Source organism: Manacus candei, unplaced genomic scaffold, assembly GCF_025592945.1.
Source record: "Manacus candei isolate 608988 ecotype Guabito, Panama unplaced genomic scaffold, ASM2559294v1 h1tg000050l, whole genome shotgun sequence".
Classification (NCBI taxonomy): domain Eukaryota; kingdom Metazoa; phylum Chordata; class Aves; order Passeriformes; family Pipridae; genus Manacus; species Manacus candei.
In genome coordinates, this window is record NW_026138098.1 from 4,150,528 (window position 1) to 4,168,779 (window position 18,252).

Consider the following 18,252-nt stretch of genomic DNA (forward strand, 5'->3'; position numbering starts at 1 on the left):
GCAGCTAAAAACGAGAAGCCCAGCTGTAAAACACACTTGGAGCCATTGGAATGAGCCCTACAAGCTCTTGAAACTTCAATCAGAAACAATTTTGCCTTTAAGTATGGGGAGACTCCAATAAAAGTTGGCAGAAACAGCACTGTCACATTCCTGCATCAACGAGGGGATAATAAAAATATCAGATGTACCCTTACACCACACAGCTAACACACTTCAAGGACTACAAAATACCAATCAATCTGGATGCTGCACGGCAGGCGAAAAGCAGCAGACAAGGTTCGTTGGGCACATCCCTCAACCATTCGCAGAGATCTAATCTACGAATGCTCTTAAAAATAATCCTCTAGAAATCACATCAAGCACCTTGTCTCCAAAACTGGGTATTAGACTTTGAGGTCAAATCTCATCATTTTTAATAAGAATTCAGGATCAAGATTTAAACAGCATGTGTAATGAAAAAGCATGGGAATTATATCTGTCCCAGAAAGCAGTCGAGAAATCCACTGTTAAATGAATATATATTGTAATTCTGAACTCTGCCATGCATGCCTGGGCTTTGCATAAAAAATAATTAATTACTAGACTGTAACATGGGCCTGAGGAGATAAACAGGGGTTCAGGGTGTCTCTCTGCCTTACTTCCCCTGGTGATGTCAGAGCTTGAAACATGTACTTGCAGACCCGACGCAGATAAAAAACAAAACCAAACAGGAGGAAGTATTATTTTAGCTAAAAAACCATTTATACCTTTCTTTTTTAAAAGACTGGTCTTTTGTATTATTGTATTGCAATGATCAAATCTTCAAATGTGAGATGTCCTACTGTGTTCCCTCGCCATCTGTGGGGATGGTTAAGGGGGATGGCTGCTCCCAGTGAGGATGACCCCGATTCAATCAAATACCTGTTACCATCAGCAGGCAGCAATACTCTTTTCTCTCAAAAACCCATGTAAATCTACAATTAGAGGCTTTTTTATGAACTGAAGCTGTTTATTACCAAGTTTTGAGGTGCTAGATGGCAGCAGAGAGTGTTATGTTTTAAATAAAAATTAAAACGGCAATCTAAAAAAAAAAAAGGACAAAACAAATTAATAGTGTGAAGCTAATGGGCTATATAAAAGTGTCACTAAGAAATGATCAATGTTCTTTAACTTTAAGAAATGCAAAACCAACTCAAAACTTGCTCTTTGAAGAAAGCTCTCAGATAGAAAAGCCATAATGAAAACCTTCACTGTTTTGGCACTTGGATCCATTACATCTGTTTGTGGAGAGCAAAAAATAAAAAAGAAAAGTTGTGTAATGTATTTCCCTGCAGCTTTATTATAGTATAGCCAGATGTCCTCCTCCTGTCAAAATATTTACTAGTAAATATTCAGTAGAATCAGAATAAAATCTAAAGACTGGTCGAGATCCAAACACCACCACTCCCTGCAAGAGTGTAACTTAGGAGTTAAATACAAGGGGGTTTTTTTCTGGTATTTTGAAGGAAAATCCATCCTGTTCTCATCTGTCCCCAAGGACTGATCATTTCTCATTACATATTTGGAAGCAGCCAACTTCTACCCCCTGGATGTTGGAGGCAGCTTCTGCAGTGCTCCCACACTCCAGAGCAGGGCTGCCCTGAGGCCGCTGCTCCAACAACCCCTTCACGAGGCTCCTCGTTGCATATTCTGGGAATATTATCACTTTTCTGAGTAATCTTTAAATGCAGGGGAGGATTTAAAGTAAGGAGGAAAAAAAAAAAGCACCAGATCCGATGACAACATGTTAATCCCTAAACCAGTTAATTTAAATGGGAAATGTGGTAAGGATGGAAATTAAGTTGATGGTATTGAAGTCATCAGCTGTAATTGTTTCTTAATAAATGACACCAAGTTATAAAGCATGTTACATGGAACCTTGTCTGGGGGTTGGGGGAAATGGAAAAATACAAAGCAGAATTAAGAGACACATATTAAGTCACCATAAATGTGGGTTTAAACACAAGGAGAACACAACAGAAGTATTTGTTCCTATTTTGGTGCATACAGCACTCAAGGCCAGGGAAAGGGGAGCTCTCCTTCTTGCAATAGCTTGAGCCTCTCTATTACAAAAAGTTGCAAACCAAATTAATGGAATTTTTGCCTGTAACCTTATCTAAATGTGTCTTACTCTTTCCCAGATGCCTGGGGGACTTTGTCAGGCTGGCTTCGTATCTGGCTCAAGTCCTACATCTTGTCATGTACATTTCCCCATGGAATGTCACAGGAGAAAGGCTGCATAGGAGTGAATGTACAGGAAAAAGATCTACCCAGGACTGAAAGACTGCTGGAGCAGCCTGTGTATCCACCTTGTGAGCACAACAGCACATCTGTAGGTAAGAGCCACAAAGTATCTGAGTCACAAAGCAGAAAAAAATCCACTTACAAATACAGAGAGTTCTTGATTCAGCACAGTAAAACAGTTAAAAAGAGTGGAATAAGGTCAGTAAGTTTGAATAATGTCTGTAAACCCACTAGGGTTGCCTAAACTTTCTTCACCCATAGGATTATGTCCAATTTTTTTTTTTAAATATCTTAAAATTTTAACAAAACCTATTAATGACAAGTAATCCCCAAACCTGCCATGCCTCTATCAGTGAAAGGGTAATTAAGAGCATTACTCTTCATTGGTAAAAAAAGGTGTAACCCAGCTTTTGTATGAATTTGAAGTGATTTTTGGAAACTACCACAAAAGCAAAAGAACTTCGTTTGGACTCTCGGGAAAGTAAAAACATCGGAGCAGCCAGAGAGATCTTCAGTTTGCATAAAGCAGTACAGAGGCAACAGCAGAGGATCTGACAAGCCAACACTGCCTTTTCTCTAGGCAAAATGTGTTAAGCAACCCTTCCTTAAAAGCCTGATAGTTTCTGTGCTTTGAGGTAGAAACTTAAAAAAAAAAATAAAAAGGATAAAAAGCTTTATTGTGTGGGGGGGAATCCTTCTACTTTGTTTTATATTCATGGAACAAAGAAACCCAAATCCACTAGATAAAAAAAGGTCTATATTTATTCTAAATAAGTCACTTTTACTCAGGACATGCAGTTTCTTCCATGCTTGATATCATCTTTAACTCATTGTTTCTCATCAAATGCATAGTGGTGATAAGGATTTCCTGAGATAATAAGATTCTATTTCTAAGCAGTAAAAATAAGTGTTATCAGATGCTACTTGGTGTGCAAATTTGCAAGAATGGAAGAAAATTCCTCCACCCAAATATCAAATGTACTCATTTTGGCCACTGTTATGTTATACAAAGGAGGAAGAATTGTAGGCAGACGCTTTCCAGAGTTGTAGTTTTAAAGTACATTTTCCCATCTGCTTCCAGAAGCAAGTTCCTCTATTTTTTAGCAGGAATGGACTGTGATTTTTGAATGAAAATCTATTCCATAGTCTGCTGTTAGTGGTGTGTGAGCCCAGACCTCAAGGACACACTGTTCAAATACTGCTGAAAAGCTAAAACCATTACAAATCTTCAGGGGCACTTTTATTGAGGGTTGGTTTGGGTTTTTTTTAAGGATATGAAAGTGCACCACAAGCAATAATTGACAGTGTGATTATTAAGTCTACCTCTATGGCCAAGAGACTGAAATGAACACCAGGTAAAAAGCACCCCTGGTTTGTATTTACCACAGTATCTACCATTACACAGTATATTTATTTAAATATTACTGGATATGGTTTTCAGTGACTTCCATCACAGGTGGAAACGTGGAATACAGAATTTCTGTCCACCCTTGAAATGACTCAACCAGCCTCTTGCAGCCATGGCAGAGATAATTTTGTTGATGTTGAAACCATCTATTCCTACCCCAAACTCCCTCCTCCATTTCACAGAATCACAGAATCATTCAGGGTAGAAAAGACCTGTGAGATCACTGAGTCCAATCTTTGACCAATCACCACCTTGTGAACCAGGCCAGAGCACTGAGTGTGTTTCTTGGAAACCTCCAGGGATGGGGGCTCCATATCTCCCTGGACAGCCCCTTCCAATGCCTGACCACCCTTTCCAGGAAGAAATTCTTCCTGATGACCAACCTGAACCTCCCCTGGTGCAGCTTGAGCTTTATCCTCTCCTTTCACAGACCCCTTCCCACCAAGGTTTGCAAGACAGACTCATCCAAGAGGCTTCAGTAACCACAGCAGGATCCCACACCCACTGAGCAACAAGGGTGTGTGGAGAGTCAAGGCCACCCTCAGATACTTCAGTGACTGGAAGGTAAATACATGAGGAATTCCTACAGGAAGTATGAATTACTGGTAGCACCAGAGAAGCCTCATCCTAAGAGGACACAGGGGTGCCACTGAGAATGTGAGTCTGTAAGTCGAAAAGCAGAGAGACACATGCATGAGGCACTGAAAAGTATTATGTGGCTGTGCTGGCATTTATTGGCCATCAAACATATCAAAGGACATGAAAGAAAACAAAGCATATGAATGGCTTGTTTGCCCCTGCAAACAGTTCTGTTTTGCAAAGTACAGACAACTTTGGTGGCATAAATTGATGTGTTAAGAACATGATTTCCCACTGGATAATGACAAATCCTGGAGCAAAAACTGTCAGAAAATGTCTGGGCTCGCTTGGCCTTGCAATTATTTTTTCACTTTGCTTCTTGCTCATCTCAAGGCTGCCAGTTTTGGGGCATGTGTTGAAAGCTTAACTGACTCATAAATGTTAGTTCAAACTATAACCTATAAACCCAGACATTAAAATTCCATGGCACTGGTGTTGAAGACAGCAGTGGTACGGACCAGAGGCAGCACTTGGGATCATCAGAGAGAAATTCAGTCTGTTGGGAAAACCCGTGTTTTACTCACAGACAACACACTGTATCCTGGATGTACCACCACTGCTGCCTTGTCCCCGTTAAGTTTCTACATTTCATGAGGAAATGACACACTACCACAGCACCTTCTCCCCTGACCATTCCCGAAGACACAGCCAGCAACTGCAGAAGGGCTGCTCCTCACTCCCTGTCTAGCTCCTGATACTATTTAATATTTGTTTCACTATATTGACAGAAGCATAGGATAAAGATCAGCTGAGCAAGCAGCAGGCTGGGCAGCAGAAGTGATACTTCCAGTTATTTCCCTGCATGGGAATGCCTTATGTGAGCACGGAATCTCATGGGAGTGATGGATGCACCAGGAATGCCATCATAGTCTTCTGAGTTTGGGGTTTCTTGGGGGCATTGTCAGACACCTTGTTCTGTCAAAGGTAGCACAGAAAACATTACATCTAATCTCTCTGTTGTTGTTTCCTAAATCAAAGGCAGGTGAGCTTCAACCTTGAGGGGTTTTGCTGCCATTTTTTTCAAAGGCTGTGAAATTGCACCGAATTCAGGAACGCTCCTGACACACAGCAACTTGGGGCTGTAAAATTCAGTCCCTTTTTATCCCAACTAGAGCAGGCGGGTCTGGCAGCTCCACATTGAGCAGGACTGTGGCTCAGCTTTGTTTCAAACACAGCAAAGTCAACATCTCTCCCTCTCCATCTCTCACTCTGACACAGCTCCACAATTTTTGCTGGAACTCTTTTTTGTTTTCATTCACCCCGAGGTAAAAAACTCATCATGGAATGGAAAATTTCGGCTCATACAAATTTAAAATGTGGCAAAATCACAAACTAATGGGAACAGGATCCAAACGAGGGGCTGCTGGACACGTCTGACTCCACACAGCACCAGCGGCTCCACCTCTAAAGCATATTTTGACCCACTATGGAATAAGACACAATTCCACAAACAGGGATTATGTAAACCACTCTGCATATATTATTTGCAAAAGCCCCAGCTATTCATTGGGTCCATCTTTCCACTCACATGGAACCAATTACAGACCAGGCACCCAAAGTCTCTGGGACAACCAGAAGAGAGAGAATCGGGCAAGCCAAGACCACTGTGAGCATACTCCAACTTCTCTTCATTCAGAGGGCACCACCAACCCGCCTAATTGTTAACATGCTACTCCAAATGTCTTTGCTGCAGGCCGTTGCCCTAAAATTCCTTTATCCCCTCAAGTCTGGACCTTTATCCCATCCATATCTGTCTGTAGGTCAAAATTGTTATCTGGTGCAAAAAGCTCACCTCTTGAAAACAGCCTGCTCAGAGCAAAAAGTAATGCTGTCATACAAAGATGACATAATTATGCATCAAAAAAACCCAGAGGAGCTGGTCAAGCTGAGTAATGCAATGAGACTGCACAGCTCCTCTCTCTGGAAGACTCATAAACCTGCCTGTAAAGGCTGTGAACTGGCTTTTTAAACAATACCACCTCCTTGTATGGCTTGGATTATATTTCCACGTTTAACAGAGTAATACAAACACTGCAACTTCTTAATATACTCTTTTAATACCACGATGGTTTGTAAGGCATTTCCCTCAACACGTTATGGTTTTAGTGAGCCCCTAGGAAGGAGAATCCCTCTGGCAGTTTGGGTAGTGATTACAACATGTAGCCCGAGGGTATTCCACCTCCAGACCTGCCACCATCCTGCTTCATGGAGTAAAGCCCATTTCTAGCAAACTCTGCACGGTTTATGTTGGGAATAGTAAAAGGGATTGTATATGAACCTTCAGGAAAAGAACAGGAATCCACCTGTGTACTACCATACATCTAGCCTTTCATCAGGTAAATGCAGCTTTGTATCCCATTCACTTTTTAAAGGGAAAAGCTCCTTAAGTGCTTCCACAGAACAGGAAATCATTAAAAGCAACTTTTTTGGACCACATTGCCATCAGCTTGATGGAACAGCAGAGATTCCTCTCACTGAACACAATTCTGTTAGCAAAGACTCCTCTCCTGAGTCTGCTGAAGTAGTTCCAAAATTTCTCATTATCTTTCACTATTATTCCATATCCTTTCAAGACAAACACAAGAGAAATGGTCATTTTTTTTTCAAAGTGTGCAGCTGGAATTGCCCCCTTTCAGCGCTTTTCTATGCTATAAACCAAGATTAGAAGCCTATCATAAAAAATAGCCATCAGAGAGGCCAGTATTCAGCTGTCCTCCAAGTCTAGTTATTTTGGCAAATCCTAAGCTTTTAGCATTTTTCAAGGTAATTTTTACAATGCTGCTCACAATCAGTCCTTATCTGTTGCTTCCAAATACAACACAACAGCGTCTTGCAACGGTGACTCCCAACATTTCCAGCAAATTACAAACCCAGTAGCAAACGACAAAGTATACTTTAAAAAGTTATGTCTTCTGCACATTTACAGATTAGAAAAGAATATCTTTCGACTGGGAAAGAAGAAAAAAGCTCATATATCAGAGAAAAATAATCTAAACTTCAATCACATCTAAAGCTCCGTTAGCAGGTCTGTCGTACGATCCTTTTGAATTTCTTGTACACTCAGCAACTAGATCTGATGGTAAACATCAAACCGGGAAGGCAGCTTTTGAAAATCCAGGCTCAGCTGATAGAACTCTTTTAAGTCAAGTTCAAAGTAAGTTTTGAAGATGAGACAGTGTGCTACACCTGAGTGTTTATGACATTCAGTAGGAGAAACAGGCAGCTCCACATGGCAGCATACCCTGGATACTCCCTTCTAACTCATCTCCTCTGCTTTGTCTCCCCCTCTCCAGAATTAACAGAGAAAAATTAACAGAGATAAGTAACTTACGACAAGTTAAAGCAGCAGCAATGGAGACTAAACAATATATAACAGAAAAATCAAGGTAAACCCCATCTTGTCCTGCTGATCAGGGTTTCACACTGACTGGAAACTCCGCAAAGCCCCACATGTTTTGCTCAAACAGACACAGCACAACTCCCCTGTGAGCTCTCTGCTTTCATCCACCAGCAAATCCCATTTCACCTCGTTGGCATTCAAGTAACACTGCACACTGTTACCCTGCAGGCCACTAGCCATCTCCTTAAGAGCAGATGAACACTGGAACTCCTAAAGAGACATAAGATATTCTTCCTAAAATAACACTCTGCTCTGCTTTTATTGCTGATGGCAAAACTGGCACTAGTGTTGGAGAATTATTAGAGTGTGCACCAAAAAGTCAGAGCTTGTTTGCCATCACTTCATTTCTGTCATAAGTAACTTACACTATGTGAGCTGCAATAGAAAATGTTTCCTAAACACTTCTTCTGCTGGAAAATTGAAACAGAAAGTAAAAGCCACCTGTCCTGTGACACTGTGACACACTGTCAAAAAAGAATTCCAGCAAAGCTGCCTGATCACCACACACCAGCGAAAGAGAAGCTGTTCCAACAATGTGCCCCAAATCATTAAAACAACATCTCTTAAATTTTCCATTTATTTCTTATACGCTGATAGTCAATATTACAGGAGACAGTCTACTTTCATACCCCTTGAGTGACACTTGTCTTGGACACTGCAACTGGCACCGCTCGGATTAGGAAGGGAAGGAAGAGTTATGGCACCAGTCTGTGAGTCCCAGATTTTCCTCCAGCCAGAGGAGACCACCAGAAAGCCTATTTAATAGACCACAACACTTTTCTAAATACAGTAGAAATTTAAGCTATGTTTCAAATTGGGACTGACCAGATAATTTCCATAGAAAATAGGATAAAAGGAGAAGACCTGGAAATTAAACAAAAATCCTGTTCACAGGGCTACACATGACTTCCAAGTGAGTAACCAGACAGTATGAATGTATTTTGAGAAGACAGGGGGATCTAGTCCTCTTGGATCTCTTTATGTTTAAGTGCTTTAAAAAAACCCAAGGAAAAAAATAGATATTCTACCCTAATCATCTCTCAACTTCCACAGGAAAATGAGAGTACACTCTTACCTTCACAAATTCTGTCCAGCCGCTGTCGCTTGACTTTGTGTTTATCCACAAGTGCCATTCTTGACGGTATTTTGCAACTTTCTGATTCAAAAAGCAAAGCAGTCCCCCAGGAACTTAGGAAAACTCACAGGAGTCGGCGTGCATACCGCCACTGTGGGTCCTGCAGGGAAAGGAAAGGAGTCATTAGGACTTGTGGGCTCCCTGTCCCTGGAAGTGTCCAAGGCCAGGTTGGACAGGGCTTGGAGCAACCTGGTCTAGTGGAAGGTGTCCCTGCCCATGGCAGAGGGTTGGAGCGAGATGAGCTTTAAGGTCCCTTCCAACCCAAACCACTCTGTGATTTCCAGCACACCAGTGAGATCTGCCTGTGCCCAACAGCAGAGCAGGTTCTGAAAGGTCACCTGTGAGTTCAGTGCTTCCAGCCCTAGCATCCCTCTGGTCACACTTCTCACGCCACAAATCAAACTTATGGCCTCTTTATCTTCCCTGCGATCAGAAAAACCAGCCTTGTACATGAGAACTGCCAAAGCACTGCATGGGCTTCCCAGTTTTATTTCTGTCTTAAAAATCTATTCCTAGCAGATACAAACCATTAAGTTGTTTTGTAGGCTCACAGATGCTGAAAGATTCTTCGAGAGCATATAAAAAAGGGGAAGTAGCTTTTGCTCTGCCAGTACTTTCACACACAAACTACTTTCATGTCTTATTTAAGCCTTGCCCTGTAAAAGTCATCAATGGACCTTGTATTTGCAACAAGACCCTGATATATATTCCAGCTGTCACCATAGCCTGTCCTTGCCCTCATGTTTGAAGGGCCAACATTAAACTTTGGGTGCCAGAGAGGCCATTTCTAGCAAACACAATTTTAAATGCCAGTGAGACAAAGCAATCCATAAAAGCCACATGTGTGGCTGATTTACAGGAAATGTTCTCCAACGGGACAACAACTGAAGGTTTTCTGCCTTTTGGTGGCACAGAGGAAGACCCCAAATGGATCCTTCTCAGGTCTGATGCTTTTTCCTCCTACAGAGAGCCAGAGCTTTGTTTAATCCCTGAATGCTTCAACCCGAGCTCAGGCTGCAGCCCCTGAACATGCTGCTGTGGCACTTCTACCCAAAGGCCTTTTTGTAAAACTCAGGTTTGAGCTTTTGATGTAAAACCCAGGAATGAGTTTTTCAAAGCAAGTTCCACAACAGCATTTGTGAATCAAGCCACAGAGGAAAAGACCTCATGCTGACAACTGAATTGAAACAATTCAACACTACACGCACTAATATTTTATGCTACCACTGATTCAATATCCTCTTTTACACTTTAAGGTGAAGGCAGATGACCCTGATAAAAGCTACTAACCTTTCCAGGGAAGGGACCCTGCTCAAGAAAGAGGCCTCTGCCCCTCACCATCCATCCACCACCCACTGAAAGGCACCAAAAGAGCAGAATTAGCATAAATCCATGACTTCTAGAAGCAAAAGAAAACACCAGAACATTTTCAGAGGAGGGGAGGAGAAGAGGAAGGCAGGCATGAGCACAAGCACAGCAAAAAATCATCTCCTGAGTGGCCATCTGTATCGCCTGAAAAGTCTCAACCTCTCTGCCTACTTAGTACTGAAACGGTTAAAAAAATGAAATAAATTCTGAAAAGCCAGCAGTAACCACAAACTTCAAACTGAACCACTCGTTCAAAATGACCCACAAATAGCTTCTCCCTGGTAGGTGAATGCACTGTTTGCAAACCAAATTCTCAAGAAAACTAAAAAACGCCGGGTTCACGAAATACAGGACACAAGAGAAGACACTGCACCAGGAGAATCCAGGCTGAAGTCCAAAAGTTGACCTTGGGCAATATCTGCAACCTCGATTTTTGCTTCCCCTTCGCTTCAACGTTTCGGGTCCTGCAGGTCAGGCATTTCTACTTTGCATTTTATTCTTCTGCGCCAGCACACGGCTCTCCCAAAAGCACACCATTAACTTCCCAGAAAAACACAGTTAAACCAACGCAACAGGCTGAGCCCGTGAGGGGGTAAACGCTCTAACAAAGCCGCCGCGCACCAAGATGACAACTTCGTGGAGATTATTGTTATTATTATAAATGGTTATCAATTATGCATCACGTTGATAGTCAATTTATAAAAGGAAAGGCCTTGTGTTGGTACAGCTGAATTCCGACTAAGGGAAGATCGGCGATTTCCTGGTAGTTAATGGCCAATTTCCCAGCAGCGCCACTGCAGCTTAATCGCTGAGATTTATGGTAATAATTAATTGATTTTTTTTTTTTTAAACATAGGGATGCTAAAGAGCACGATTCCCACTCATATTAAAAATTAATGCAACATTCTAAAAGAAGCAGAAAACTTCCATTCCAGAGGCAGAAGCTTGGTACAGTCAAAATATTTCATACAACAAAAATTAAGCTGTTAGTGCAGCTAAAGCCTGAGTAGCTAATGGCATTTCCACCATCAACATTTACAAGTACAGCCATGAATTTTTACCTCTATTACATCCCACTCCACTTCCAGAAAGAAATACCAGGTTATAAAAAAGTCATGCCAGTAGAGAAAAAGTTATCATTGTGTTCTGAAAACACTCAGTTGGTCCATTATGTTGGGGCTGCAACTGTTGTACCCTTTATTTCTCCAAATGAAATCAATATGCAAAGTGTATATAATTTTGACAGAGTGCATTTTCTGATGGACGAATGCATCCATTAAAGTTTTTTTTTTCCCCTGCCATCTCAATTCCCTGCATTACTCCCTGGAGGAAAACTTCCCACAAAAGAAACTAATAACAATCAGAGAAATTACTGGCCATATTAGAGTCCCACACAGCTTAATGTAATGGCCATGAATGAACTGCTTCCTAATGATGTTAACTGCTCCATCTTTGTCTGACAGGTGTCCATGACATCAACCAGCAATAAAAGCCCAACTCGGAAGACTTATTAAAAATGTGGCAGGAGCTGCTGAGCAGGATTTGGCAGGGATGGATAAAATGGAGAAAACCAGATGTGAGGGGCACAGAAACAAGCAGATATTCTCCTGCCTCCTCGTGAGGCTGTAATTAAGAAAGCAGTTCTTCCACTTGTGGGACGGGGGACGCAATTAGTTGCGTCCCCAACTTCAATCTGTCCTCAATGATTTCTACAGCCAACCTAATCTCCAAACAATCAGAGGGCTAAATATCCCCCACAATAAAATAAATACAATCAGGGCTAGGCAGAAGAAAAATCATGGTCAGCAATTAAAAGACAAGAAAAGCTCATCGTCTAAGGAAATTTGAGAGGGAGAGGCACACGCACAAAAATTGTACTTCATCTTCAGCAAGATTAGGAAAAAAGTGATTTACATACAGTAATTGCATGACCGTGTTAGCCTCCAACAGTGTCTTTCAAAATGTAAATTTTCTTGAAAACCCTCGGACACGATGATAGCCCAGCAGTTATTTATTTATTTAAAGAAGGAATGTACTTAAATACAGTGTTTTAGGAGGAAAGCAATCCTGATGTAACACAATTAAACAGCTTGTGAATACTGCCCGTTAAATACCATAGTCCATGAGCCAGAAAATGAGAGCTGTGTTAGGGCTGATTTTCCCCCTTTTCATGGAAAATGGAAAGAAATAAAGTTGATTTTCCAAAATAAGACACACTGTTAGACAAAATTTGAACACAAGTTGAGCACAGGTTGCCCAGAGAAGCTGTGGCTGCCCCATCCCTGGAAGTGTCCAAGGCCAGGTTGGACAGAGCTTGGAGCAACCTGGGCTAGTGGGAGGTGTCCCTGCCCATGGCAGGGGGTTGGAACAGGATGAGCTTTAAGGTCCCTTCCAACCCAAACCATTCTATGATTTTATGAATTAAAACAAGAATTCACAGACTCCCAGACCCTTAGTGGAGCCAGAAATCTGTTTCTCGCAATTTCTGTCTACATTTTCTATCCTCTATGAAATATGGTCTCAAGAAAACGGAGATTCAGTACTACAGAAAACTCCCAGCTCCATGAACTGCAAAAGTTCCCATTCCCAAACAGCAACAGAAAATTACCATCCTTCCTCACATCACATGTACAACTCCTTACTTCAACAAATCCAGTCCAAATGTTCTGATGGTACTGTCGGACATTTCCTAGGCTCTTGGGAGAGGTTTCTGGAGAAGGTTTCATACACATGATTACTGTTGGATATCAGTCCTCTCAGCTGGAAGCAGAGCAGGATGCCCGAGTGGAACTGTGGAAGTCGGTATCTGCTGATGCCATGGGCAGCTCTCCCTGCATCCTCCTCTGTGTTAAGGTCCAGTTTTCCAAAGCTCAGTCACACCTGAACTGAGATTTCAATGCAAGAACAGCCCTGAGAGCTGTGAACTGTTCCAGCCCTGCATTAGCATCCCTGGGTGTTAACTACCCTGAGCTAGCGGGCCACTGCTGATCGTTTCAGACACCGTGGGGAGGGCAGGAGGGGCTGGGAAGCAGACTTAGGCATAAGAAAGGAAAGGCAGAGAAAAAAGCAAGCAGGAGACACACAGAGATAATGACAGGGGAGGGAAGCGGACAAAGGAGACGGCACAATGCAGGAGGAACACTCTGGGAACACTCTGTCATCCTTCCTCCCTGCGCCGCCGGCACATCCTTAAGTGTGATGCTCTCTAAAGCCCTGGCACGACCGTAGGGGAGGAGGGGAGCACATGGAAGGGAAGAGACAGACAACACAAACCTTTTGGAGATGTTTTTTTGGATGTCTTCTTTTAAAGAACAATCAAACAACATGGGAAGCTCACAGTATCAAGACACGATTAAGCCAAACAGTCCAGCACAAACCAAAAATGGATTAGAGATTTACACAGATAAATGTTTAATAATTTAATAATTAATAAAACAAACACAGATTTTATTACCTCAGAATAAAATTGTGTTCGTTTGTTTTTAGTGTTTTGGTTTGTTTGTTTTCATTTGGTTGTTTTTGTTTGGTTTTGTTTGTTTGTTTTTTTGGTTTTTTTTTTTAATAATGCCTGAAGGATGTAAACCTCCAGACTTGGGAAGAGGAATCACACAGTTCCTGTGTGGCCAGGGTTTAGACTTCTCCCGCTCCATTAAACATGCTCAGCCATTCCACGGGAAATAGGATGCTAGGGGGGGAAAAAAAAAGGTTTTTTCCCAATTTCTGGGAGAACTACCTTGCCTGTAAATCACATCTTGGTGCCAGGCACCGTGCTGGGTGTGGCTCAATAGAGTTAATTTTCTTCAGGGTAGCTGGTGTGGGGCAGTGGTTTGGGCTTATGCTGGAAACAGGGTTGATAATCCAGGGATGTTTTTGTTATTGCTGAGCACACAGAGTCAAGTATTTCTCTGCTTCTCATACTGCCCCACCAGCAAGGAAACACAAGGAGCTGGAAAGGGACACAGCTAGGACAGATGACCCCAGCTGACCCCAGGGATATCCCAGAGCATATGGTGTCATGCTGAGCATGTGGAGCTGGAGGAAGAGAAAGGATATTTGGAGTGATGGTGCTTGTCTTCCAAAGTCACTGCTATGCATGACACAGCCCTGCTTTCCTGGGGATGGCTGAACTCCTGCCTGCCCACGGCAAGTCAGGAATGAATTCCTTATTTTGCTTTACTTGCATGCAGACTTTTTGCTTTACCTACTGAATTGTCTTTACCTCAACCCACGAGTTTTCTCACTCTCACCCTTCCGATTCTCTCTCCCATCCCACAGGAGGGAGGGAGTGAGTGACTGCATGGGACTGATGTGCCAGCTGGCATTAAACCACAGCAGTCTCCCAGCAGCCTTTATCCCTCCTCCAGGACCCTCAGCACCCTCAAAACGGTGAGGGTAGGACTCTAGCTGCAAAACCATTATTAACTAGCTTTAATGCTTTTACAAGTTATTTTGCTGCCGCGGAGCGTGCAGTGATGTTTTGCATTAAGGTTTCTCCATGGGAATGCTTGGATGATGCTGTGGGCAGCAATAAGTGTTACTGGTCTGGGTGACACACTTCTTTTTCTGCCCAGAAACCTAAGAACCAAAGCCTTGCCCCTTCACTGCCTGCCTGGTGCCTTCCCCTGAAAACTGCTGGGGCAGGTGCCCTCCCTGGGTGCAGAGAGAGCAGTGAGGCAGCAGGTTAAATGTGTTCATGGAGAGCCAGCACTCCCATGTGAGCACCTGCTGGTGGCACATAAAGAGCTCTTCTGCTCCTCACTGTACAGAAAAAGAGAATAACACCCTGAACAAGTCTTGTGCTGAAAAACTGGTAGCAATTTTGAGGAACTTATGAGTGAACAAAATGTACCATAACGGCATATGAGCCTGCACATCTGCTGCTAAATTAAACACGGCACATAATGATGCAGACCACATCTTAAAACATTATGCAACGAGATACAGACTGTGCTAAAATAATGAGGCTTCAAAGAAGACACAGAGAGCCTGATCCTGCATTCCTTACAGCCCTTGAAAGTCACGGCGCGGATCCCTCATCAGTTCTACTCCATCAAAGCTACTTGTTGAGTCAGGAAAAGAAGAATCACAATTAAGTATAGGTGCCCTTTGAAGGGAAAGAAGACATATGGGTGTGCAGCATTTTCCTTCCTCTCTACCTTAATGATGCATAAAGCATGAGACAGGTTTTTGTTTGGAAGCGAATTTTTAAAAAAAGTTCCATTAAGAATTATATTTCAGGTTACAAATTGCTCTCTAGATTAGGTTCTCAGCAGCCAGACAGATGTTATGAAGACACACTGAAATGAAAATATTTAAGTAGCCACAATAGCTATGGCACAAAAAAAAGGAGGGAGTGTGATACCTCTTTTCTTTTCAGCTTTTTTTAGCCATTTTAATTTCCAACATTAGTGATTTTCACTTGACTTTGAGAAAAGAAGATCCAGACAGGGTCCCCTGTCAGGCAGTATCAGCCCTCCACAGATCCTCTGTGAGTTTTCAAGTAGAACTAGGAAATACCAGAACTGGCACTCCTTTCATTCCTAAAGCTAAAATACAAACAAACAACCCAAACAGGCAGCAAGAAAATTGCTTTAAAGAAAATAACTGTCATCTCTCTTTCTGGCATCAGAAATGAAGCAGGTCGATGCTCTGCTCACCCTGCACCGACAGCCTTCAGGGGCTGGTGGTGGGCAGAACAATAACCAGGAGCTGAACCCAAATTATCCACTTAGCTTTGAGAGTGCCTAATCCATTTACTAATTAATCACGGGCCTCCTTCAGCCTCTCTTATCTTGTTTTTTTTAAGTATCCAATGCTGATAACATGCACACTGATATTGCCATACACATAACTGCCTGAAAAACTACCCTTAACTTTTCAAATGAAACAACAGGAAATGACAGATAAATAAGCTTGCAGTCCCTGCCATACTGGAAAATAAAATCCCACTCCACGTTTTACCAGAATTCCTTAAATTACTCATTTTTCATGTGCACTAATCACAAAGGTTAACGCAGAGTGAGGTGAACCTGCATCATCTGCATGTCTGGATAACCAAAAGCTGTTCTCTACTCAAGCCATTAGTTGCTCCTCTACCAAAATCAGCACAGCAGATTAGAAATCCTGAAAAAAAATGAGTATTTGCCGGTTTGTTGGGTGAGTTATGCAGTTACTTGTCCATTAGAGGGCATTTCATACTGCGGAGTGAAGCACCCGGCACAGAGCTTGGGAACAGCATCACTAACCCCATCTGGAGCTGCTGCAGAGTAGTTTCTGTCGACTCTCATTTAGTAATTGCCACTTTGCAACCTTTCCATATGCTGTATATAGATGAGCAAGCAAGAGCAAGGACAAGAGGAAAATAAGATGAAATAGCTATGAAAAAAGTCCTGGTTAAATAAACCCTTTGGTGCACAGCTATTGTTGCTTCCAAGGTTTGGTTTTGTTCAGTTCACTTTTCACCCCCCAACTCTAACACAGCAGACTTCACCCTTTTTACTCTCATAAATAGTACCTTATGTTTTAAGTTCTGAAAATGATTAAATGAGAAAAACTGCAAATTGTGCCATGGCACCATTACCTATCTCTGGAGCTAGAGGGGAGAGCTCAGCCATCTCCGGAGCTGAACAAAGGCAAATCCAGCTTCCTCAGTGCCAAGAGGTAGGACATGGCCACTTACCTTCAGACATCTCCTTCTAGTTCCTACTAATACTGCTAAATGTGAACTTTAAACTGTTTTCAGCTTCTGCTGGCCAGGAAACCACACAAAGCCACCCACTCCCCTGCTTCAGTGGTTTTCCTTTCTCCATCTAAATGCAAATCAAATTAGGAAAGAGATGGTATCTTGCTATACATCTCCAAATATATGTATGTTTGTAATCAGGGTGGCCAAACTTCCTGAGTACGAGCCACATACCAAAATCTTCATGTGGCCAGGAGCCACATCCTCCCAACCTCCACACCCCCTCCCCTCCACGCATCCCCCGTGTCCCTGTGAAGCCTTGTGTTTCTCCCATTCCCATGACTCTGTGCCGCCGATCCCCCAATCCCACTTAGCTCACTGGTTTCAGGGCTGGCAGCACCCAGCACTCCTGCCTTGCAGGATTTATTAAACAACTGTATGTAGTATACTCTTCCACAGTGCTCACAAGTTACTCCTGAATTCCTCCTCAACGTAAAGTTCAAAACAGCAAGCGCAGCAATACAAAGACCACCCAAACCACCCCGGGTATCAAGGCTTTCCTTCGGGTGCCCAAGCTGAAGGACCAACACTACAACCAAGACCACTTGTCTTTGAGACTCTCTTGAGTCCTTGGTTCTGTACTGCTCCTAATTAAAAGAAATAATAAAAGAAGCAACTAGATGAGTGCATCCTTACAAGCCAAGTCGTGGAATACTCAGGGAATACAGTGTTCTGAGTTGTAACCAGGTGCTGCCACATCAGCTTGATGGGACAAGAACTTGAAGGCACCCACATTCTGGCCAGGACAGCCCACCTACAGACTTACATGACATACATGTAGTGTCTCCAAGCCTGGAATTCTACTCATCATTCCTAAATTCTTCCATAATCAGGATCAGAGAATCAAATCTTACATGAACACTCAAGCGGCTCCTGGGATGAGCAGTGACAAAGGATGTTCTCCCTGGGCCCTGTCCCACAGTGACCAAACTACTGCAGGGCAATGGCTGTGTATCATGGGAGGTACCTGGGTGGCCTTAGCCCAATTCCTCATCCCAGGAAAGATCACACCAGCCCCAGCTGAGGGCCTGAGGAGGAATTTAAGCCCGGCAGGAGACTCCATCATTCAGGTGCTCACCTGAAGAGCAGAGGGGAAGCCCCTCATGCCCCAGCTGCACCACAGTCCAGCAAACCAGGAGACTCAGCCCACCTCCAGCACACTGAACCCCCCCATACAGTACAAACTCCTCGTGTTTCTCATCATGTCACAGACATCTCAAGCCTTTTTTCCCAGTCAAATCTCACAGAGCCTGTTCTGGGACCGCTGCCTTGACAGGGAATAGTGAAGAGGCAGTGAT

General features: G+C 42.8%; 1 protein-coding gene and 1 long non-coding RNA gene across 4 annotated transcripts in view; one reads left to right on the forward strand and one right to left on the reverse strand.

The window, feature by feature from the left end:
- Positions 1–18,252, forward strand: part of LOC127477212 (uncharacterized) — a 629,249-nt gene that overhangs the window by 595,875 nt on the left and 15,122 nt on the right. The gene's annotated exons all lie outside the window — the stretch shown is intronic.
- Positions 1–18,252, reverse strand: part of CTBP2 (C-terminal binding protein 2) — a 137,912-nt gene that overhangs the window by 49,578 nt on the left and 70,082 nt on the right. For all 3 annotated transcript variants that reach the window (XM_051801068.1, XM_051801069.1, XM_051801070.1), the window contains exon 2: positions 8,785–8,944. In XM_051801068.1, the coding sequence (XP_051657028.1) occupies positions 8,785–8,842 (58 nt within the window). In that variant the 5' untranslated portion in view covers positions 8,843–8,944. The remainder of the gene's footprint in view (positions 1–8,784; positions 8,945–18,252) is intronic.